A 25,770-nucleotide genomic window follows, 5' to 3' on the forward strand; every position below is an offset into this window, starting at 1 on the left:
TGCACAAGGAGAAGCTGTATGGGAGAGTGATGCGAAAGAAGCCGTTTCTGCAAGCACGCCACAAACAGAGTCGCCTGAGGTATGCAAAAGCACATTTGGACAAGCCAGTTATATTTTGGAAGAAGGTCCTGTGGACTGATGAAACAAAGATTGAGTTGTTTGGTCATACAAAAAGGCGTTATGCATGGAGGCAAAAAAACACGGCATTCCAAGAAAAGCACTTGCTACCCAAAGTAAAATTTGGTGGACATTCCATCATGCTTTGGGGCTGTGTGGCCAATGCTGGCACCGGGAATCTTTTTAAAGTTGATGGTTGCATGGATTCAACTCAGTATCAGCAGATTCTTGACAATAATGTGCAAGAATCAGTGACGAAGTTGAAGTTACGCAGGGGATGGATATTTCAGCAAGACAATGATCCAAAACACCGCTCTAAATCTACTCAGGCATTCATGCAGAGGAACAATTACAATGTTCTGGAATGGCCATCCCAGTCCCCAGACCTGAATATCATTGAAAATCTGTGGGATGATTTGAAGTGTGCTGTCCATGCTCGGCGACCATCAAACTTAACTGAACTGGAATTGTTTTGTAAACAGGAATGGTCAAATATACCTTCATACAGGATCCAGGAACTCATTAAAAGCTACAGGAAGCGACTAGAGGCTGTTATTTTTGCAAAAGGAGGATCTACAAAATATTAATGTCATTTTTATGTTGAGGTGCCCATACTTTTGCACCGGTCAAATTTTGTTTAAATGCGGATTGCACATTTTCTGTTAGTACAATAAACCTCATTTCAATCCAGAAATATTACTCAGTCCATCAGTTATTAGATATATTAAACTGAAATAGCTGTTGCAAAAACCCAAATTGTTATAAAGAAAAAAGGTTAACATCAATAGGGGTGCCCAAACTTTTTCATATGACTGTATACTGCCAGGAAATTAATCGCTCAACACTGGATCTCTGACCACAGTCCTATAATATCTGAATAGGTTAAAAAAGTTAATTGGGTGATAAATGTGGAGAAAAGTGTATACCGGAAAAGAAATTGCATAATCAAATTTGAAAAAATATGGGCACGATGGATAGATGGGTCAGGGTTAGCTTCGAGTTAACTGATTAGGTTTAGATTGGGCTTACTCTAAATTGATAACAAGGGGAAAAGGGCGAGAAATTTCTGCAGAACTTATCTATAATGATGACGGAGGTTTGGGGAGAAGAAAGTAGCATGGGAACAGGTTAGATTCTTCATCAAAAATGACATTTAACAGTGTACAATGCCAAACAAAGCAAAAACTCAAAGGAAAACAAAAGTCTAATTGGCATAATTGATAAATGTAATAATGGTACTTAAGAACTTTTGTCTAGGAATATGTGGAGCTGCAGATTTGACATTATCTCTCCTTTCTACAAGACTGTTTAATGTTTGTTGGGGAGGGGAGGGTTGGGAGGGGGTAGAGGCTGGGTAGCCTCCAATGTTTATTTGGTTGTAACTTGTAAAACTTTAATAAAAACATTTACCGTATTTTTCGCTTAATAAGACGCACTTTTTTCACCCCAAAATTGTGGTGAAAAAAGGGGTGCGTCTTACAAAGTGAATGTAACTTACCGGGCAGTAATCCGGCGGTGGAGTGAGTCACAGGAGGCTGGTGCGGCCGCCATGGATCCCCCGGCAATTGTCTGCGGAGGCGGCCGCCATGGATCCCCCGGCAATCGGCTGCGGTGGCGGCCGCCATGGATCCCCCGGCAATCGGCTGCGGTGGCGGCCGCCATGGATCCCCCGGCAATCGGCTGCGGTGGCGGCCGCCATGGATCCCCCGGCAATCGGCTGCGGTGGCGGTCACCATAGCCGAAATCTTTATCTGCGCCTGCGCTGCCTCCAACGCAACTTCCGGGAAATGGCTGCGGAGGTGACGCAGGCGCAGATGGAGATCTCAGAGAAGCGAGATCTCCATCTGCGCATGCGCTGCCTTCCGTAGTCATTTTCCTGAAGTCCATCGCGTCGGAGGCTACGCAGGCGCAGATAGAGATCCCGGCTCTCGAAGATCGCGATCTGCGCATGCGCGGGCTCCATTTTAGATCTCCGCAGCAGACGGAGACTATCATAAGAAAGAGGAGAGAGAGAAGAACGATTCTCCCTCTCCTCGCTAGGGCTGGATGCTGATTGGTGGAGACAACTTCTGCAGAGCTGCCTCCACCAATCAGTGATCTGAGCCTGACAAATGTCAGGAACATGGGGGAACAATGGGGAACACAACCCCCATCATCAGCCTTCAGAATATACTGTATCAATCGGTGTATTCTGAAGGATGATGGGGGCTGTAGTCCTTTAGTGTAAACACTCCAGGGAGGGACTAATGTAGTGGCCAAAGTGTAAATGTGACTACCAACCCCATCATCTTTCAGAATACAGCCATGTATGGTATACAGTACATGGGTGTATTCCTAAGGATGAGGGGGGTGGTAGTCCCAGATCCCCATAAAAGTGCATCATGCAGGTCCCCCATAGCCGTGTCATCCACGGATCCCACATAACAGTGCATCATCCACAGGTCCCCATAATAGTGCGTCATCCACAGGTCCCCCATAGCAATGCGTCATCCACATTTCCCCCATAATAGTGCGTCATCCACAGGTCCCCCATAGCAGTGCGTCATCCACAAGTCCCCCATAGCAGTGCATTATCCACAGATCCCCCACAGCAGTGTCATCCACAGGTCCCCCATAATAGTGTATCATCCTCAGGTCCCCCATAACAGTGCGCCATCCACAGGTTCCCCATAGCAGTGTCATCCACAGGTCCCCCATAGCAGTGTCATCCACAGGTCCCCCATAGCAGTGTCATCCACAGGTCCCCCATAGCAGTGTCATCCACAGGTCCCCCATAGCAGTGTCATCCACAGGTCCCCCACAGCAGTGCATCATCCACAGATCCCCCCATAACAGACCCTCCTGTTGAGTCTAAATTGTTAAAATAATGTTTATTTTATTAAAATGTTTTAGCACACTATTTGGCTCAATTTTTTTTTTTAATTTTCCTCCTCTAAAACCTAGGTGCGTCTTATAATCAGGTGCGTCTTATAAAGCGAAAAATACGGTAATTAAAAAAAAATACCTGCCTGTTGTACACATCAACGATCCCTGCTGGCACAAAGCACTCACAGACCACTCCTGTCAATGATTCAGCGACTTCTGATAATGGCACGTCCACAGAGCAGCTCAGTTCTGTTCTGTTTGATGGTCTTTGACTTCCAACATCATGTTGATTTAAAGCCGGCTCCCTGCTGCCTAACAGCGGGGAACCAACTGTCAATCATCATGATGTCATCAGTCATGCCCTGTTGACAGAGCAGCATGAAAGAGGAAAAGCTGCTCTGCTGACATGGATCATTGTAGAGTGTCGCTGTTTGTTCCTAGACGAAAATGACTGCTGTGCGTTTCAGTCGCTGAATGTGGAGTCTCTCCTGTACGACACCCCAGCACTTGGGCATTGGGGTACATTGCTTTGCCTAAGCACGGATAAGGAAGAGATTGGCATGCACTCTAGACAACGGATGTAACATTATGTGTATAGCCCCCAAACTGGTGACATTTTAAAATGCACATGATTAAAGCATGAGGATGACAGTGGTAAACCTCAGAGGGCTGAACTTTGTTATGTAAGTAATGTGTTTTCTAATAAACTAATTACGATGTCATTGACTACAATTTAAAAACCCCTGTGATTTAGTCTCCACTTCATTGCTAACAGCATCCAGACAAGAGTGTCTCTACAGCATTATAACTAGGATTTTATTTCATATCCTTCATGTTTGACTAATTTTCTGAAGTATCCAGATGGAAGAAATGTGTCGGGATGCACTAGGCAGAGCATCTTGCCTCCTATACTAGGGCAAGTTGTGGACCGCCCTTGTAAGGGCGAGTACTAATATGTTATTCTGGATTTAGTAGCCAACCACAGGGACACATAGGGCTTTCTGCCACTGATCACCCCTGGAACCTAAAGGGTTGCAATTTTAGGACCCCCTGAACTGTACATCTATGTCTCAACAATGGGTGAAAACTTTGATATTTACATCTATTACACATGATTGATTGGAGTGTTTAACTATCTTAGAATGTGGTCCACCATTAAGGACACAATGATCACCATCATGTGTACACCTAAGTCTATGGAAATTTGAGTTTCCATGATTACTATTTAAACAGATTAAGAGACTATATAGTTTACAGATATTGCTTAACCTATGTCCTGAATCTATTTGTAATTTTATTTTGGATCCAGTAAAATTCCAAAATTGGTGACTGAATGGTTTTTCTATTGACTATTGTTTATAAGTGTAGCGCCCCTGAGACCCTCAGGGCACTACAGGAAACTGCATCCTCTTGGGGATGCAGGACCTACCCCCTGGGACCTGGAGTACCAGTGCCGATCCCACCAAAACACGACCAAAATCCTAGTTATCCACTCCAGACTGGGCATAGAGGGTTACCCATGTAAGGGGATGGTCGCCATGGGAACGAGTCCCTGGGTATAGCCAGCCTGGTGGGACGGGTCAGCAGTCAGTCAGTAGTGAGTCTAGAGTCAAGTGGCACACGAGAGGTGTGCGGAAAAAACCTGAGCTGGGTCCATGTAACGGTGACCGGAGTACGCACGGGGCACGGGGCCCTAGGTCAAGCGTCAGTTTCAAACAGTTTGATAAATGCCTGCCCGGTGAGGACACCTTCACAGACTTCACCGAACCAAATAATTCGGGGGTATTAGCAGTAAACTAGGATCAGGGTTCGGACACTTAGCTCCCCACAGGGTCCGCACTGCCCGCCGTATGGAAAAGGAAACTGTAACCCAAAGGGGACAGTCGGGGCCCCCAAACACTCCACGCTACGGGGAACCAATCGACTGAGAGTGCCGGGGATAGAGCAGCCTGGGTCACTACATTGGCACTGGTCCTCCAAGGGACCTGAACCAGCAACCTCTGGGTCCACAGTGAGTAGAGACTGTTAAAGACAACCCGGTGTGGTCTCTGTTATTGCTCCCTTTACATCTCCCAGACATGGCCCTACCTGCGGAGGGCCCAACACCATTGCTGCAATCACCACCAGCCCTAGTAGTACCCACATTCAGCAGCGGCGGTTCTCCATCCTTAACTGCAACCTGCAGGTGGCATCACATGACAAATATCTCCCCTGTAAATACCCCCATTACAAAAAGGGCCCAGGGCACGGAACCGGGCAACGGCTACCCAAAGTGACATTCCCTATTACAAGTACTGCCCGGGACTGAGTACCCCATATCCCTGGGAGACACATAAGAACCTTGGTGCCCATCAGTTGAGAATTACTTCTGTGAAAGATATTACCGTATATACTCGAGTATAATCCGAGTTTTTAAGCCCATTTTTTTTATGCAGAAAAAACCCCCTTGGCTTATACTCGAGTGAGATTACCTTATAAAAATTATTCTCACCTGTCCTCCGTTCCTGCGGTTTCCTTACCTGCTTCTTACAGTCTACAGGCACATAGACCCCCTCGGTGATCTTGTCCAGTGAACAGAGCCGCTGTCATGGCTTTACTGCAATTGAATGCTTTGTGCCATAAAGCATTCAACTGCGGTAAAGCGCTGATAGCAGCGGCGGTTCCGTGTACCGGACAAGATCATCAAGGGGTCTATGTGCACGACTCCTCCGCCACTGTCAGTACTTTACTGCAGTTGAATGCTTTACGGTGCTACCAAGCATTCAACTGCAGTAAAGCCATGACAGCAGCCTGCAGCGGCAGCCCCGTGCACTTGACGAGATCACCGAGGGGTCTATGTGCCTGCAGACTGCAAGAAACACCCCTTGATGATCATATCCAGTGCATGGAACCGCCGCTGCTGCTGTCATGGTTTTACTGCAGTTGAATGCTTTACGGCGCCGCAAAGCATTCAACTGCAGTAAAGCCATAAAGGCAGCCTGCAGTGGTGGCCCATGCACCAGACAAGATCACGGAGGGTGAGGAAAGTCCAGAATGCAAATATGCTTAACAAAATTTATTTACAATAATTGATGCAAGGAAATGACAGTCAGATGACTGTCATTTCCTTGCATCAATTTTTGTAAATAAATTATTTTGTTAAGCATATTTACATTCTGGACTTTCCTCATTTTTATTGAGTGCCGGAGTTATATTCTCTTGGATTTTGCTATTTTTCTCCAGAGCACCACTTACAGTTGAGCCAGGCCTCCTCTTTCTCTAAGATCAGGGAGGGGTCTGAGTGCCTGCAGACTGCAAGAAGCAGCTGAGAACATCGCGGGAACGGAGGACAGGTGAGAATAATTGTATGTGTGTGAGTGTGAACAACGGAATAATAGGGGATAAGATGGGGACCGGAATGAAGACATTACTAAAGGATGGGCACATTACTGCAGGGCACATTACTATGGGGCAGAAGGATGGGGCACATTACATTTTACCGGTATATATTTTCATTTTTTTAAATTTTCCAGTAGCTGCTGCATTTTCCACTCTAGACTTATATTTGAGTCAATAAGGTTTCCCAGTCTTTTGTGGTAAAGGGTCCTCGGCTTATACTCGGGTTGGCTTATACTCGAGTATATACGGTACTTATTTCTTGTGTGACTTTTTACCTATTTAGGCAGCACATTTACTATATATTTTTTAAATAATATTTATTAAAAGTTATATTTTAGTTGTTCACCCTGCTGCTTTTATTCTGCTGACATGGAGCAGCTGAATGTCGTGATTGCTCTGAGCTGGCGGGTAGAACAGGCAGGTAGTTAGCAGCTACATGCTTATCATTTCTTAGGCCCATAATAAAAAAAAATAGTCCTGGATAACCCCTTTAATGCATGCTACCAAGAGGACCAGAGAGGTGTGATTTGTTTTACATGGAAGAGACCAGCTTGTCAACATTACTGAGAGAGGGAGAGGATTGTCACCACAAATTGAAGCATAGATGTTATAATTGTGAGAGAAGAGTGCCTCTGCCAAGAGGAAAAAGATTAGCCACCATAAGGGCAATGAATTGCCACAAAAGCACTGAATAGAATATCAGCTTATTACTGACTGAGAGGTTTGTCACAATAGAAGAATCTGTGATCTAATGCGGGCCTCACACGAGACGATCTATCATGCGATGCATCGTCGGGGTCACAGTTTTCGTGGCGCACATCCGGCATCGTTCACGACGTCGTCTCGTGTGACACCTCCAAACGACGCAGAATCGGTCACAAATCGTGAGTCGTGTACACGTCGCTTATTTTTTAAAAATTGTTTATTTTTCATGGCGCCGGTTGTTCATCGTACCCGGGGTAGCACACATTGCTCCGTGTGACACCCCGGGAGCGATGAACACAGCTTACCTGCGTCCCGCGGCACCCGCCGGCTATGCGGAAGGAAGGAGGTGGGCGGGATGTTTACGTCCCGCTCATCTCCGCCCCTCTGCTTCTATTGGCCGGCAGCTGTGTGACGTCGCTGTGACACCGAACGTCCCTCCCCCTTCAGGAAGAGGATGTTCGCCGCCCACAGCGAGGTCGCTCTGTAGCTAAGTACGTGTGATGGCAGTTTAACGACTTTGTGCGACACGGGCAGCGATTTGCCCGTGACGCACAATTAACGGGGGCGGGTACAATCGCTCGTGCAATCGCACGATAGATCATACCGTGGGACGCCCGAATAACTCCTGGGTCAGAAAATTACTGCTATCCCACAGAAGGTTGGAAACTGCTGCCTATGTGTAAGGAAATAGGACCCTAGAACTGAAAAAGAAAAAATGAAAAAAGGCAGCTTACCCGCTTTATGTGTGAGAAGTTTTGCATGGATCCAGCTGGAGCTGCTTTGGTAATGTGCAAAAAGATATTTTGAACCAGCGAATTTTCTTTTTAGTCCAATAGCTTAAAACTTAACATTTATTTAGTATTAAAAATACATAAAGTGACACTACCAACCCCTCACGCAGTCCTTTCTACTGTTCTTGGGTAAATTTCCAAGGAGATCTGATCTTTCCTGCACGTATTGTCTTTTCTATCCCCTCTTCAACAATCCTGCTTTCCTCCTGCAGTGAAGAGGAAGTCATTTTTGTGTTGGTGTTTCTCGGATAGAGTTGGATTGGGGCAACTAGTGGAACTCCTCTCCAGATTTCCAAGTTTGGCGGCCTTGCAGGGGATCTGCCCCCTTTCTCCCTGTTTGAATCTCTCTTAGGCCTGTTTCACACTTGCGTTGTTTTGACGCAAACGGAACCGTCACTAATGTAGTACTGTTCATTAAGGGTACTTTCACACTTGCGTTGAACGGCATCCGTTGCTATCCACCGCCTTGAGGAATTACGGTAACCGTTGCAGGAAACCGTTTATTCCTCATAGACTTCTATTAGCTACTGTAGCACCTGGTCCCGCCAGATGCCGAGGGGGGCGCTCTCCCTCACATCTGCCCAGCCCCAGCATGGCCCCCACGTGCACTCCCGGTCCCAGGCCCCGGCAGCGACGTGCTTCCTCTTAGCTGTCCCATGGCTCTGCTCACTCCCTGGTCAGGCGTCCTCTTCTTGGAGCTGCTGCAGTCTCTCCTGTCTCCCATCCACACACAATTCTGCAGTGAGCAACTCTAGGCTACACGCGAGGCCACGCCCCCTTTCTTAAAGCAGCAGTGCCTCATTTTCTGGAAGTGACCTCAGAGGCCACCTGTTACCTAAAGACTATTTAGGTTCACCTCCCCCGGCAGCAGGCGCCCGAGCAATGCTTCTACTGGAGCCCTGCTAGTGTTCAGGCCCCTTTGTACTACTGTTATCCGTGTGTTCCTGGCCGTTACTAATACTCTATCTCACCGTAGTGCCATCTGTACCTTCCGGCTGTGGACGTCACCGGCCATACTCGCAGTGGACGTCACCGGCCATACCCGCAGTGGACGTCACCGGTCATACCCGCAGTGGACGTCACCGGTCATACCCGTAGTGGACGTCACCGGCCTTACCCGCAGTGAATGTCTCCGTGCCACCTGCTGTAATCATCTCCGGTGCCCCACCCGTGTTCTGCCTGCTGCGGACATCGTACCCGAGCTACGCCTGGCCATACAGAGACTCCTACCACCGGTTCCTGGCAGCCGTGCCTCTAGGCCTTCTGGGGAGGCACCGCACAGTCCCTGTATAGGGGTTCGCTGCTGGTCGCCTTCTCAGGGGAGTCCGGGGCACGGTCCAGTGAGTCCACCTCCGGACGTTCGCCGCTCCTCGGTGAGCGTAACAGCTACGGATAGCAATGGATGGTCTTGCGTTGCATCCGGCCCGCGGCGCATCAGTTGTTTTGTTGCTGACCGTCAGTGACCGTCGGGAGGAGGGAGCGCTGCATGTAGCATTTTTCTGCGCTTGGCGGAGTGTCAAAAAAACGCAACCTGCAGGATTCCGTCGGCGTCCGTTGTTTCTATAATGGACGCCTATGGTTGCGGATTCCGTTAGAATCCGTCATTTGACGGAGTCCGTTAACGCAACCATCTTTACACAACTGCGCATGCCTAGATGTGTACAGTCAAGAAAAAAAAACTATAACGGATTGGTGATTTTGTACGATCCGTTGCATCCGTTGTGCCACTATATGCAATGCATCCGTTGCATCCGTCACACAACGCAATGCAACGGATGCCATTCAATGCAAGTGTGAAAGTTGCCTTATTTACAGTGGAAGCGCGACACCATGTGGACACATGCGGGTAGTGCAGGAAGCATGGTGTTGCGCTTCCACTGTAAATAAATGAACTGTACTACATTAATGATGGATTCCATTTGCTTCAAAACAACGCAAGTGTGAAACCGGCCTTATTGTTGGCCTCCCCTCCCTCTCATCTCATCTCCTAACTTTACTCCATTCTTTCTGATATCTGCATGAGTGCTCTGCCTGGTTACCTGGACTCCTGACAAAGAGAACTCCAATTAACTCTGCCGTATTAGGATCTCTCTAAAATCTTCATACTAACTCATAAATTGTCTTTCTCCTGTTTTAACCAGGAGAAGAACTTTAAGATTCTGAACCGCTGGTACAGATGCTATGTTTTCCGTCACAAGGTCTTCACGACAGTTTCAGATGTATGTTGGAGATGTAGCTCTGATGTTGGCACCATGACTCGCGTATGGTGGTTCTGTCGCCTCCTGCAGCCATTCTGGACCTCTATTTTTGATATTTTTCACCAAGTCTCAGGCACAAGGTTGGTGCCATCTCCTCAAAACATACTTCTTTCACTCATCCCTGGCAATATATCAGTTCTGAAGGACATTTTACTATTTTTTCTAGTAGCAGCCCAAATGTGATCACACGACACTGGAAATCTTCCATCCCTCCTGCAGTTAAAAAGTGGATCCTAGAATTGAATCACCTTGAGAGCATAGAATCCCTCAAAGCATATTAATTTGTTCTCTTGGTCATCAATTAAAGATTGTCCCCGGTTCTCTGCCTGGCTTGTCTAAACTCCCACTGTTTGTGGCATTTACCATGCCCCTTTCCCCTCACCCTTCCCTCCTCACCCCAACCCTCTTGCCTTTCTCTTCCTTCTCTCCTTTCTTGTACTTTCTTCTTTTTCTCTCTTTCTTTCCAGGTGTATCTTCTCTCTTATATCTCTGTATCGCAACTTGAGCTTCTAGCTCAATCTTAGCCCTGGTATTGCTGTTTTGTTAAGTAATGGGTTATGGGCTGAAGTATTTTGTATTTTATATTTTATAATAATGTTTGCTGTGATTGTTTCTCGAATATTGTTATTGACCTTTTGTCATTTCTACTTTATTTAGCGTTGACCAATTCAGGATTGATTACTACCTAACCTCTTCAGTTTTACCTTCTGTAATTGTACGCTTTTTGTCACACTGTTATGGGCAAGTGATTTGTTCACTGAAAATTTAATAAAAACTATTTAATGAAAAATACACAAAAATGTGTAAGAAAAATGTGGAAGTGATAATGAAGGCACCACAAAGTATATACAGTCATATGAAAAAGTTTGGGCACCCCTATTAATGTTAACCTTTTTTCTTTAACAATTTTGTTTTTTGCAACAGCTATTTCAGTTTCATATATCTAATAACTGATGGACTGAGTAATATTTCTGGATTGAAATGAGGTTTATTGTACTAACAGAAAATGTGCAATCCGCATTTAAACAAAATTTGACCGGTGCAAAAGTATGGGCACCTCAACATAAAAGTGACATCAATATTTTGTAGATCCTCCTTTTGCAAAAATAACAGCCTCTAGTTGCTTCCTGTAGCTTTTAATGAGTTCCTGGATCCTGGATGAAGGTATATTTGACCATTCCTGTTTACAAAACAATTCCAGTTCAGTTAAGTTTGATGGTCGCCGAGCATGGACAGCACACTTCAAATTATCCCACATATTTTCAATGATATTCAGGTCTGGGGACTGAGATGGCCATTCCAGAACATTGTAATTGTTCCTCTGCATGAATGCCTGAGTAGATTTAGAGCGGTGTTTTGGATCATTGTCTTGCTGAAATATCCATCCCCTGCATAACTTCAACTTCGTCACTGATTCTTGCATATTATTGTCAAGAATCTGCTGATACTGAGTTGAATCCATGCGACCCTCAACTTTAACAAGATTCCCGGTGCCAGCATTGGCCACACAGCCCCAAAGCATGGTGGAACCTCCACCAAATTTTACTGTGGGTAGCAAGTGCTTTTCTTGGAATGCCGTGTTTTTTTGCCTCCATGCATAATGCCTTTTTGTATGACCAAACAACTCAATCTTTGTTTCATCAGTCCACAGGACCTTCTTCCAAAATGTAACTGGCTTGTCCAAATGTGCTTTTGCATACCTCAGGTGACTCTGTTTGTGGCGTGCTTGCAGAAACGGCTTCTTTCGCATCACTCTCCCATACAGCTTCTCCTTGTGCAACGTGCGCTGTATTGTTGACCGATGCACATTGACACCATCTGCAGCAAGATGAAGCTGCAGGTCTTTGGAGGTGGTCTGTGGATTGTCCTTGACTGTTCTCACCATTTTTCTTCTCTGCCTTTCTGATATTTTTCTTGGCTTGCCACTTCTGGGCTTAACAAGAACTGTACCTGTGTTCTTCTATTTCCTTACTATGTTCCTAACAGTGGAAACTGACAGTTTAAAGCTCTGAGACAACTTTTTGTATCCTTCCCCTGAACAACTATGTTGAATAATCTTTGTTTTCAGATCATTTGAGAGTTGTTTTGAGGAGCCCATGATGCCACTCTTCATAGGAATTCAAATAGGAGAACAACTTGCAAGTGGCCACCTTAAATACTTTTTCTCATAATTGGATACACCTGCCTATGAAGTTCAAAGCTCAATGAGGTTACAAAACCAATTTAGTGCTTTAGTAAGTCAGTAAAAAGTAGTTAGGAGTGTTCAAATCAAGAAATTGATAAGGGTGCCCATACTTTTGCACCGGTCAAATTTTGTTTAAATGCGGATTGCACATTTTCTGTTAGTACAATAAACTTCATTTCAATCCAGAAATATTACTCAGTCCATCAGTTATTAGATATATGAAACAGAAATAGCTGTTTCAAAAACCCAATTTGTTATAAAGAAAAAAAGTTAACATTAATAGGGGTGCCCAAACTTTTTCATATGACTGTAGTTGTAGGTGCAGACCTATGTGTGTCGACACTCCATCTTGCTCATGGTGAATGAAATGAAAATGAAACTCAGCAACATATTTTTTATTCTTTATTTGTTTTTTTTTCATCTCCTTCACATTACTTAAACGCAGTATAAAGAATACATCATAGCTTATTTTTGATATGTTTATACATAAAGGTTGGCAATGGGCATAATTTATCTACTTAAAAGGAAATATGTCTATCACATAGCACAATACAACATTGACACATAGTAAATATTGGATATTACATTCATGCTTGATATTGCACAATACAATTTGTGATTTTATAGTATAAGAGATATAGTAATACATCTTATCATAATTACTTAAAAAAATACATATCTTTATTGGTTTATGATAGCGGTATTCATGGTTATATTTGATTTGCATATGGCCATTACAAAGGACAAGGTAAAGTGTTAAACAATAGTTAAATCATGTGTGCTATAATTATGTAAAATTATACAGTGCTACTATATAGTCAAAAAGTTTTTGGAAGCATGAAAAGAACATAAAGTATGTACTAAAGAATAACCCCTTCAAACAATTGGCAGGTTTAAGAGTTTTAGGTGGTAAACAATCCACATGGGATCAATTACATTTCTGTAGTAATAATAAATTAAGATAAAAAGTACACACATATACTGAAAAACAGAATAATCCACCTAACAATCCTCATGTTACCATATTTTATCATCAGGATATAGTAAATATAATATAAGTGACCCTATTGATCTTTTATGCATTTTTCTGAGGACATTTGACCTATTAATATCATGTTGGAGGGAGTTCAAAAACCCGACGTCTCCACCGATCAACAATAACCAGCTCCTGGAGAGATTAAATGTAAGCATTATACGGAGGGGAACACCACAGCTCAGTCACACTGTATAGTAGCCTATTAAAATAAATAGGAGCTTCATATACAACCGCTACCGGGACTGGTAATATATGATGGCCGGAATAGTTGAGTGTCGGACTCTCACCAACTTGATACTGATGACCATGTCCCAAGGATAAGTAATTAATAGTATAGTAGTTGAAAAACCCTTTCAGAATATTATTTCTTTTTTTAAAAAAAAAAAAAAAGTTCTAACATTAATGTGGTAAATTAACTGACTGTACAATTATTCATACAAAATTAACCCCAAATGATAAAACGGCCTATAAAGATTTTTTAATTTAAATTATAAAATTTAAATACAATTCCCAAATGCCCCAGGATATCATTTTCCTACCTATAGTGGAATTGTTAAATATTTTGTTAAATCAAAATTGGATTTATTTATTTTATTATTGTATTATATACAAAATGTAATTTGTATCTCTATAGGCTTTTCTAACTTATCACAAATGGACTTGTCCACTTTTAATTTTTGAGACAGTACATTTGTTGCTGTTGTTTTTGTTTGTTCGTTTGTTTCTTTTTATCCAGACACAAAAATGTAAATCTATCAGCAGCGTTACGATGTGCTTAAACGTGGAGGTGACACATCAAAGCCAACATCAGGTAATGAAAAGTTTTCAGAGAAGAAAGAAGAGAACTTTGATTGAGGAATGTCCCTTCTCTTTGGTGAGCTAAGGTCTACGTCAATATTAGCAGGAGGTCCCCTAACATTTATGTCATCTCCTGGTTCTTCTGTTTGACCAGAAAAAGGCTTTTTCCACTTTGGAGCATTCATTTGTACAGAAGGCAAATTTATATCAGAAGAAGCATCATCATTTTGGTACATTTGCAGCCTAGGTGGGGAAGCATTAATGTCATCTCTGACTTGTGGAATGTCAATATCAATACTTGGTCCTTCTGTTTTGCCTGGGAAAGGCTGCTTCCACTTTGGTTCATTCATACGTACAGAAGGAAGATCGACATCTATATCCACATCATCTAGTCCATCACTGTTTAACCTTGGAGCAGACATATTCATATCTGGCATAGTTGGGGTTTTTATTTTTGGTGTTTTAATGTTAGCTGATGGTAACCCTGTGCTGAATTTGGGTCCCTTTATTTGTGCTTGAGGTATCTCAACACCAGGTACTTTTACTTGGCCATCAGGTATATCAAATTTTGGGCCTGATATTTTAGCAGAAGGTAATGAAAAATTTCCTTCTGAGCTTTCTAAGCTAATTTTTGGTGCCTTTGCTTGAACATTTGGCATAGTAACTCCACTTTCCAGCTCTGGTACTCTAACTTTAAAATCTGCATCTTGTCCTTTAAATTTTGGAGGTTGGATGCTGGCACTCGGTAAGCTTGCATTAAACTCAGGAGTTTTTAGTTGAATGCCACCCTCTGGCAAAGAGGCATTTGGTTTCTTCATTTTGAAATCAATGTCTTCTCTAGATTTTCCAAATGTTGGCATCTTAAACTTTGGCATAGTCATCTTTTTTTCAGATGACTTAAGAGAGACATTTGGTACATTCAAGTTTGGTAAAGTTGCACTTCCTTGAAAATTTGGAGGTGAAGATACATCATACTTTGCAGACTCTAGGCCTAAATCAACATCAGGAATACTAGGTTTAGTGTGAAAGATACGTAAAGTTGGAAACTTAAATTTTGATTCTTTGGTTTCAATGCGTGGTGCCTTTACCTGTGGTCCATCACCTGACATATTAATAGAGGGCATTTTAAATTTGGGTGGGTTAATTTTATGTTCATTTCCCTTCATATTAATTTGAGGAGCATTTATTTCTGCTTGAGGAACCTGAAAGGACCCATCTACCTCTGGAGTTTTTAAATTTGGACCTTTCATTTGGAACGTAGGCATTTTAAATTTGTGATCCTTCATTTGTGTGTCAGGTCCTTTTACATCAATCTGTGGAACATGTATGTCCATTTTTGGTGCATTGAGAGATCCACTAGTTTCTACATCAGGTGTTTGCATATTTGGGCCTGTCATTTGGACTGAAGGCATTTTAAATTTTGGAGCTTTTACTTGTAAATTTGGTCCTTTTGCATCAATATTTGGTGTTCTGATATCGACATTTGGAGACTTAAAAGATCCATCAACCTCTAAATCAGGTGTTTCAAGATTTGGACCAGATGAATGTAATGAAGGTAATTGAATTGATGGCATTTTGAATTTTGGAGCATTCATTTTTGCATCAGGGCCTTTCACATCAAGTTTGGGACCATCAAACTCTGTGTTTAATGAACCACCAATATCTACATCAGGTGTATGTACATTTGGGCCTGACATTTTAATATTTGGCATTTTAAATGTTGGGGACTTAACATTAAGGCTAGGTGCGTTAAGATCAACTTTTGGAGCTTTTAGAGATCCGTCAACCTCTAAACTAGGAGCTTCAACCTTAGGACCAGACATTTGGAATGAGGGCGATTGAAATTTAGGTGTATTTATACTTGCATCTGGAGCTTGAACATTAAAATCAGGTGCATTAATGTCTACCTGGGGACCCTTTAAAGATCCATCCATTTTTAAATCAGGCACTTTTATGTTTGGGCTCTTCATTTGAAAAGAGGGAAAATTAAATGTGGGTTTTTTAAGCTTTGGAACGCTTAAATCTGCATTGGGGCCTTTTAAGTTTACTTGTGGTGCATTTAAATCTACTTTGGGAGCAGACAAAGATGCATTAACACCTAGATCAGGAGTATGTATGTTTGGCCCAGACATTTCAGCTCCCTTCATATTGAAAGAGGGCAATTTAAATTTGGGACCCTTTATATCTGGAAGCTCAATATCTGCATCTGGGCCTGTAAGATCTCCCTTTAATTTTGGACCTGACATATTTACATTAGGAACATTTAGATCTGCATTTAGATTTCCAGTTTTGATTTGAGGGGGTTTTAAACTTAGCTCAGCATCAGGTAGACCTTTTTTGCTGCTAAATAGGTTAAAAGAAGGCATCTTAAATTTTGATTTTGTTTCCAGTTTTGGGACCTCAAGATTAACATCTGGAGTCTTTAATGTTGGCATCTTTATTGCACCTTTAGGCATGTCAACATTTAATTCTGGGCTCTTGAGCTCAGGAGTCTTCACATCTAATTTAGGAAAATCAACATCTGGAGTCTTCAATTTGGGCATCTTTAAATCTGCTTTTGGAAGGTCTACATTAACTTCTGGACCTTTTAATTCTGGAAGATTTAAATCTACTTTCGGAACATCAACATTTACACCTGGAGATTTAAGTTTTGGAGCTTTGATGTCTAATTTGGGCAAATCAAAATTTACATCTGGAATTTTAATTTTTGGAGGTTTTATATCAGCAGTTGGTAGGTCAACACTGACATCTGGACCTTGAAGCTTGGGAATGTTTAAATCTGCTTTTGGTACATTCAAATCTACTTCTGGACCTTTTAATTTTGGAATTTTGATATCTGCTTTTGGAATATCAGCATTGATTTCTGGTCTATTGAGTTTGAGGCTTTGAGGCATTTCAAGATCAACATCAGGAAGGCCCATTTTTACATTGGGAAATTTAAGCTTTGGAGCTTTCATATCAGGATTGGGAAGATCAACATCAACATCTGGACCTTTGAAGTTTGGTGTTTTAATATCAGCTTTAGGAAGGTCAATGTTAACATCTTGACCCTTCAATTTTGGCAATTGTAAATCAGCTTTTGGAAGATCAACATTTAATTCTGGAAGTTTCATCTTTGGCACGTTTATGTTGGGTTTTGGTATATCAAAGTTCATATCAGGAAATTTGGGACCTCTAAAATTACCCTTTGGTAGGTCTACATTAATTCCAGGTCCTTTAACTTGAGGGCTATTTAGGCTAACATCAGGTATGTGAGCATTGAAATCTGGGCCATGTAATGTGGGAATTTTGACATCTGCTTTTGGTAGGTCAATATTCATGTCTGGACCTTTCAGTTTTGGAATGTTTATTTCTGCATCTGGCAACTTTCCTACTTTCATATCCATTTTTGGAAGATCTACGTTAAGTTCTGGTGCTTTTATTTTTGGAGCATCTAGGTTAATTTTGGGAACGTTAACATTCATGTCTGGACTTCTGAGTTTTGGAAGGTCAACATTTACCTGTGGATTTTTGAATTTTGGACCTTGTATATCTGCTTTAGGGAGAGACACATTCAGATTAGGGCCTTGAATGCTTGGCAAATCAGCATTAAAGTCAGGTGCATTGAGAGATCCTGATACTTTTGGAACATTAAAGTCCCCATCTCGATCAGACTTTTTTGAACTGAAAATGTTTAGTGAGGGTGTTTTAAACTTTGGCCCTTTAATATTCATGGGATTGATGTTTATATCAGGACTATACACTTTGCCTGAAGCACTTGGTGTTGTGAGGTCCATATCTGGAAAATGTGTTCTACCATCTACCTCTATATCAGGAAACTCCACATTTGGAGCTCTCAGATCCACATCTGGAACACCATTCTGTCTCATATTAAATGAAGGTGTGTTCAAATCTGCTTCTATATTAGGAGCATTTACTTTTAGTCCTGAAACATGAAGAGAGGGCATTTGATAACCTGGAAGACTACCTTTAACTGGTGAACCTTTAACATTAATTCTTGGTGCTTTAATCTGTACATCATTGTTTTGATTTACATTTGGAGCATTCAATTCTGGATATGGAATTTCAGAAAGCTGATCGGATGAACCAAATCCACTGAATTTGTGGTCTGCCATTGATGGTTTATATTGGCCTTCTCTAATGCCTGGTTTGGACAAGTCTTGCATAGAGACTGAACCTTTAAGGTATCTGCGAATCTTGCTGTTGAAGAGTTCATCATATGCTGAAGTATTCACAGCCTATAAAAACAAAAATAGTTGTTAATGTTGCGCTTGTGGAATTAGTTTAGTAGTTTTGATTAGTAGAGGCTTACTCACCAGATTATCTTTTCTTACAGATTGTGGACTGAATTGAGGCAGTGTTTCATTTTTTGTATGCAACTGAAGACTAGTTTTGTAGGGCTCTGTAGCTTTCAAAATATCAAGAACTTCTCCTTTGTGAAGGTTATCAAAATATATGGTGGCCCCGAGAAGCTCGTCTCCTGAGAGAAAATATGAATGCTTGGTTAAAACTTAAATTGGGTTATCATATCTATGTATGTAATGATTAAAAAAATCAACATTCAACTATAGAAAGCAAGTAATGCAGCATCAAGGCATCTTTTCTGGTACTGATTCATGCCGTAACATCTTGCTATATGTCTACCACATTGCCTTCCCTTCCATTCTTTGTAGTAGAGAAGAATGGTAATACACTCTAAAGGTCCAGTCACACATAACGAGATCGTTAACGAGATCGTTACTATGTCACAGTTACCGGATCGTTGTTAAATCGTTGGTGAGATCGTTGGTGAGATGTCACACAGTCATTTTCCCAACGACTTTAGTAACGATGCAGCGACCTGTATAATGATCTCGTTGGTCTTTGGGACCCTGTCACACAGCAGCTATGTAACAATTACGACCTCGAATAGGGGCGTAGTGTTTGACGCTGTAGGCCACGTAGGCGTGCATATGCGTCGCCTTTTCCACACCCCTCCGCTCCGATTGGTGGCCAATACTGCGTTCTGATTAGGCGGCCAGCCTAGAAGGCAACTTTGTATTGATTCATCCTTTGTCACTTTTTGAGCCTTGCTTTGAGGATAGAACCTGCGACTCCACCCAGATTCATTCGTACTTCCCATCTAAATCATTCCCCTTTATTGTAAAAAATAAGTGTATAAAACATTTAATGCATATGGTGCACAAAATGTGTGATACTTTTTGGGATGAATTCTGAATAAATTCATTACTATGTGTGTATGTATTACCCAATTCCCTTGGCTGTTAAAAGAAAATTACTTGCCACTTAATATAAAAGTTTAACTTTGATTTGGTCATAAACCAGCCTAGAAGAAAGTTCAGGAAAACACAATGTCATCAGAATAAGCTGATTTGAATGATCCACTGTTTACTCATTCTGCATTCACTACTATATTGCCTCAATGTAAATCCTATTTAAAGGATGCTTGCTGTAGTTTAAGATCAGTATTTTTATCAGCATAAGATTATCTCTAGAGGATTAGTTGTCTTATCCTATACAGTCCTCCTGCTCTGTATATCATCAATACCACAACTGATTTGGTCACTTTTTGCCTATGCACAGTGTACATAGAAAGCAGTCAATCAGTGGTGTGGGTGGACTTATACAGAGCTCAGCAGTAAGAGAACTGAGAGATCTGAAGAAGATAAAAAAGTGATTTTATCAAAAGGACAGCAGCATGCAGACCATTAAACGACACATTGCTGGAATCAGGATCTCTGCCCCCACATCATGCTGCTCTCCAATTAAAAAATCTGGTAACAGATTAATTTTATGTGAAACCTTATTGCAAGAATTATTTTTAGTGAAAACTGCATGCATTTAAGTAAAAAAAAGATTGCCCATAAATGTATCCAAACCCTTTAAAACTAAATCAAGTACTCCATAGTTCCACAGTGAAGAAAAAGCTTCATACCAATAGTCAAACATGACAGTGGCCATAAAATGGCATTTAGATGCTTATTGCCTTGAATACTTGGTATTACTGAAGGAACCATCAAATTGACTCTGCCATTTTGTATGGCATGAAAAACTGTAGAAGCCCTATATACTCTCATCTGTTTAGCCTACCTTGTAGCGTAAACACCATGGAGGCCATGACATTGTAACAATTTAGTCATCAATAAAAATGTGATGGTTCCGATGGGAAAATTTTATGCTTTGTAGAATGGATTAGGTTTACAAATACTTGACTCTACTCCTTTCATTCCCTATAAGCCCACAAAGCACTACACTCTGCTTTTACCAGCATCCACATAAAGAATGAATTGCGCATTAGTTGGACTTTCTACCTGTCATTCCATTTTGTAACGGTGATAAAAGTTCCCCTTTTGGGGATAAAAATCCCCATTCTGCAAATTGGTGTGGGTTCCAGTGGTAGAATACCCAACGATCAGTAACTTCTGACTTATCCTCTGGATAGGTGTTAATTTCTTCCCATAGGACAACCTTTTTAAAGCACACCAATCACCAGGATTTTCCTATATAAACTAAAGACAGTGCTATACTGGCACTATCAGGCTGATTCTATACATATCTTTAGTGGTCAGCTCGGACGTGTAGGTTTTGAAACACAAGCAAGTAAAGTTTGTAAAATGAGCAGCTTTTTGAATGGCAGCAGCTGCTAATGTTCCTTCCTGGTATCAGCGATGTTTGCTGTGGCCCCGCCCCTTCTGGTCACATGAGCATGACATCAGCACAGATCCTTCTAGCCACTTAGTAAAATGATTCTATAATAGATAGAGGGCAGGCAGGGGGGCTGGAATCACTATAAGGCTATGTGTCCACGGTAGAATGTACCTGCGGATTTTTCTGCCTGAAAATCCGCGACTTTCGCGGCAAATCCGCACCCGCGGATTTGCCGCGGATTTGCCGCGGATTTACCGCGGATTTGCTGCGGATTTTGATGCGGATTTTTTTTTTTTCCCCATTCAAAACCAAAAATCCGCACCAAATCTGCACCAAACAATTGACATGCTGCAGATTTTTCCGGATCAAAATCCGCGGCAAATCCGCAGCGGAAAAATCCGCAGCATGGACACAGCATTTCCAAAATGCCATTGAAATGGCTTGGAAGTGCCGCTGCTGCAGATTTTCGGGAAATCCGCGGCAAATCCGCGGCAAATCCGCGGCAAAATCCGCGCAAAATCCACAGCGTGGGCACATAGCATAAAAACCCATACCAGCTATTAGCTGATTGGCAGCTGCTGCTATTCAAAAAGCTGCTAATTTTAAACTTTACTTGCTTGTGTCTCAAAACCTATACATCCTAGCTGACCACTACAGGTATGTATAGAATCAGCCTGATAGTGGCAGTATAACACTGGCTTTAGTTTATATAGGAAAATCCTGGTGATTGGTGCGCTTTAAGATATCGCACTCATGATTGCAAATACTTAGCAGCAGCACTCCGTTCTGACTTCCAGGGAACAATAGAATAAGTTTAGGTTTTAAGACAGACCCTTATAAATTACCTTTATGCTTTAGAAAACATGAACCATGTAATGTTGAATGTTTAATTGTAGTATTTTTTTGTAACAGTTTAATTCTTGCTATTAGTATAAAAATATACATTGTTATTTTTCAATGTTCCCAAAAATACTTGCAAGGAAAACGGAAAATTTTACATACCTTCTTTGAGTCCCAGTCTACTGGCAACAGGGTCACTATGTTTAATTCCTGAAACAACGACGCATCCATTATCATCATCCAACATCAACACATCAGAAATGCTCCCCGGGCGTCCGGTGAGGCGCACCTTATTGTTTTCCTGCGAGTAACTCTGAAAAAATAATAGAGTAGTATATTAGTCTATTAACATGTTAATGCCAATTGCAGTGATTACTCTGGAAATTATTTGAGGCTACTAAAAGTACATCCAACAGATGTAAAACCTAAAACATTGAACAATGATGCATTATTAAAAATAGGTTGCTGAAATTATTGTACAATATGTTACCAAGTTTTGAGAAATGTTCTGTGTAAGTAATTTAAGTCAGATAACTTTTTTAATACTGCTTATTGGCTGCACAGAAGATTTCAGATGAAGTTTTATGCAATACGCTTCATCCTAAGTGTCATAATAAAGCAGTTGGAACATATTATTAACTAGCCAAGGAAAATTTTATGTTACTTATAAAATTACCGTATTTTCCGAATTATAAGGTGCACTTTTTTCCCCAAAAAAACTGGGGGAGAAATGGGGATGCGTTTTATAATCCAGGTATGGCTTACTAGGGTGGTGGTGGTGGTGCAGGATTGTCAATACTGAGGGCTCGAAGAAAGGGGGAGTGTCACTGCAGTGGAGATTTTCTTGAAGCTCATTGCATAAACTGCTGGCAGATCAATGGAGGAAGCAGCATCCCAGCAGATTAATGCCACCGCCGCGATACCCCCAAGCCCGCAGTATCACTGATCCTCCTGAGCTGTGACAATCCCTCCTTCGAGCCCTCAACATCACCGGCCATCCGTTCACTGACCCTCCGGAGCCGCAACACCCTCTCCTCCGAGCCCGCAGCATCGCCGACCCTGCCTCCTGTGACCCTGCTGAGCTGCTCACCACCACTACTCCCCCTGGTGAGCTATTATAAGACGCACTAGGATTATAAGACGGACCCCCATTTTAACATTAACATTTTTTTTCCTATTTTCCTCCTCTGAATTTGGGGTTTGTCTTATAATCCAGTGCAACTTATAAAACGAAAAATACGGTATATATACAGTACTGTGCAAAAGTTTTATGCAGGTGTGGAAAGAATGCTGCAAAGGAAAAATGGTTTAAAAAATAAAAGTATTACTACTTTATTTTTACCAGTTAACAAAATGTTAAGTAAATGAACAAAAAAGAGCAATCTAAATTAAATAAATATTTGGTGTGACTGCCCTTTGCCTTTTAAACAGCATCAAAGCATCTATTTGTTTAGATACAATTGAACACAGTTTGGAAAGGAACTTTGCATGGTGTTGATCCAAACATCTTGAAGAACTAACCACACATCTTCTGATGATGTATGCTGCTGGAAATCCATCTGTCTGTTCCTGTAATTCTATACAGACTCAAATATGTTGAGATGAGAGCTCCGTGGGGCCATATCATCAATTCTAAGACTCTTTTTTTCTTCTTTACGCTGAAGATAATTGTTAATGGCATTGGCTATATGTTCAGGGTTCTTGTCCTGCTGTACAATAAATTTGGAGCCAACCAGATGCCGCCCTGATAGTATTACATGATAAATATATGACTGTATTTCTCAGCATTAAATTCATCATTAATCATGAACAAATTCCCAATTCCATTTCCTGAAATACATCCTCAAACATGCAAGGACCCTCCATCGTGCTTCATTGTTGCCTGCAGACACAAATTATTGTCGCTCTCCAGCCCTTCAGCAAATAAGCTGCTTTCTGTTACAAACAAATATTTAAAATTTTGACTCATCAGTCCAGAACACGTGCTGCCATTTTTCTGCATCCCAATTCCTATTTTCACATATAGTTGAGTCACTAAAGGCTGCTTTACACGCAAATCGCTGCCCGTGGCGCACAACATCGCTAGAACCCGTCACACGTACTTACCTGCCTAGTGACGTCGATGTGGCCGGCAAACCGCCTCCTTTCTAAGGAGGCGGTTCGTGCGGCATTACAGCGACGTCACACGGCAGCCGTCCAATAGAAGCAGAGGGGCAGAGAGCAGCCGAAAGAAAGTGACACCCACCTCGTTGCCTTAGGCCGCAGGTACGGTGTTGTTTGTCGTTCCTGGGGTGTCACACGTAGCGATGTGTGTTGCCTCAGGAACGACGAACAACCTGCGTCCTGCAACAGCAACGATATTTGGGATTAGAACAACGTGTCAACGATCAACGATTAGGTGAGTATTTTTGATCGTTAGCGGTCGTTCGTACTTTTCACACGCAATGACGTCGCTAATGAGGCCGGATGTGCGTCACAAATTCCGTGACCTCAACGACATCTCGTTAGCGATGTCGTTGTGTGAAAAGCCTCCTTTAGTCTTGCTTCCATGTTGAAGGTAAGGTTCGTAGCTGCAATACTTCAATGAAGACCACTTGTGGCCAAATTTAGATGGGTGTAGCTGGGTCTTAGGCTCTGTGCGCACTAGAAAAGTGATTTTTCTCAAGAAAATTTCTTGAGAAACTTCTGGGAGTTGAAGATTTCCGCACCTGCGGAAAAATCCGCGGGAAAAACGCATGCGGATTTACCGCAGGTTGGTCCCTGCGGTTTTGCAATAAATAATATAGATAATTGATAGACAGATAATGGATAGAGTGAAAGATGGATAGATGAATAGATAGATAGGCCTGTTTCACACGTCAGTGATTCTGGTACGTTTGTGCTTTTTTTTTAAACGTACCAGAATCACTGACATACGCAGACCCATTATAATGAATGGGTCTGCTCACACGTCAGTGATTTTTCACTGCACGTGTCTCCGTGCGGTGTACCCGCGTGTGCGTGATTGCCGCATGGAGACATGTCCATTTTTTTCTGGCATCACTGATGTCCCACGGACCACGCAGTGGTGTGGTCCGTGAAACACGTGCCAGAAAAAAACGTGCTTTTAAAATAAAAAACATTTTTACTCACCCGGCTTCAGCGGCGCTCTCTGAAGCCCGTGCAGCTTGCTGCTTCTGAGCCGGCTCATTACTGTCGCGCATATTCATGATGCACGACACAGCCAACCCGGAAGCGCCGGCCGGATGCTGCACCGCGGGAGCGATCAGCACCAAGGACAGCGGGAGCGCGCACAGGTGAGTTGATTTCTAAGTGCAATCACGGGCCACGGAGAACGGAGCCCGGATTGCACTTAGACAACCCACGTGTGCCGTAATTCACGGCACACGGAGGGACATGTGCGTGTTTTACACGCCAGTGAAAAACGTCAGTGTTTTTTACTGACGTGTGAAACGGGCCATAGATAGATAGATAGATGAGAAAGACCTATATAATGTCCCACCTCCCTGCATTTTCTAAGCTGGCACCCTTTAGTGACTTTCATGTGGCACTAAAGGGTGCTTAGCCTTGTATTTAGCCATAAAATAAATAAATAATTAAAAAAAAACGACGTGAGGTCCCCCCATCTTTTGTAGCCAGCTAGGGTAAAGCAGACGGCTGCAGCCTGCAAACCACAGCTGGCAGCTTCACCTTAGCTGGTAATCCAAAATAGAGGGCACCCCACGCTGTTATTTTACATTAAATAAATAATTTAAAACAAAAAACGTGGGGTCCCCCCCAAATTGGATCACCAGCCAAGGTAAAGCGGACAGCTGTGGTCTGGTATTCTCAGACTAGGGAGGTCCACTGTTATTGGACACTCCCCAGCCTAAAAATAGCAGGCCGCAGCCGCCCCAGAAGTGGCGCATCCATTAGACGTGCCAATCCTGGCGCTTCGCCCCAGCTCATCCCGTTGCCCTGGTGCGTTGGCAAACGAGGTAATATATGGGGTTGATGTTGATACCAGATGTGTAATGTCACCTGGCATCAAGCCCTGGGGTTGGTGAGGTCAGGCGTCTATCAGATACCCGACATCACCAACCCAGTCAGTAAGAAATAAAAAATAGACAACAAAAAAAGTTTTATTTGAAAAAACACTCCCCAAAACAT

The 25,770-nt window shown here is 42.4% G+C and overlaps 1 protein-coding gene across 1 annotated transcript in view; it reads right to left on the reverse strand.

Annotated features, from left to right (window-relative positions):
- Window positions 1-12,688: 12,688 nt before the first annotated feature.
- LOC142296173 (uncharacterized) overlaps window positions 12,689-25,770 on the reverse strand; it is a 35,476-nt gene continuing 22,394 nt past the window's right edge. Inside the window, exons 3-5 of the mRNA XM_075339455.1 lie at window positions 21,784-21,934; window positions 18,450-18,613; window positions 12,689-18,371 (exon numbers count right to left, since the gene is read on the reverse strand). Coding sequence (XP_075195570.1) covers window positions 14,100-18,371; window positions 18,450-18,613; window positions 21,784-21,934 — 4,587 coding nt within the window. The 3' untranslated portion in view covers window positions 12,689-14,099. The remainder of the gene's footprint in view (window positions 18,372-18,449; window positions 18,614-21,783; window positions 21,935-25,770) is intronic.

The sequence above is a fragment of the Anomaloglossus baeobatrachus genome, chromosome 3, assembly GCF_048569485.1.
Source record: "Anomaloglossus baeobatrachus isolate aAnoBae1 chromosome 3, aAnoBae1.hap1, whole genome shotgun sequence".
In the NCBI taxonomy this organism is placed as follows: Eukaryota; Metazoa; Chordata; class Amphibia; order Anura; family Aromobatidae; genus Anomaloglossus; species Anomaloglossus baeobatrachus.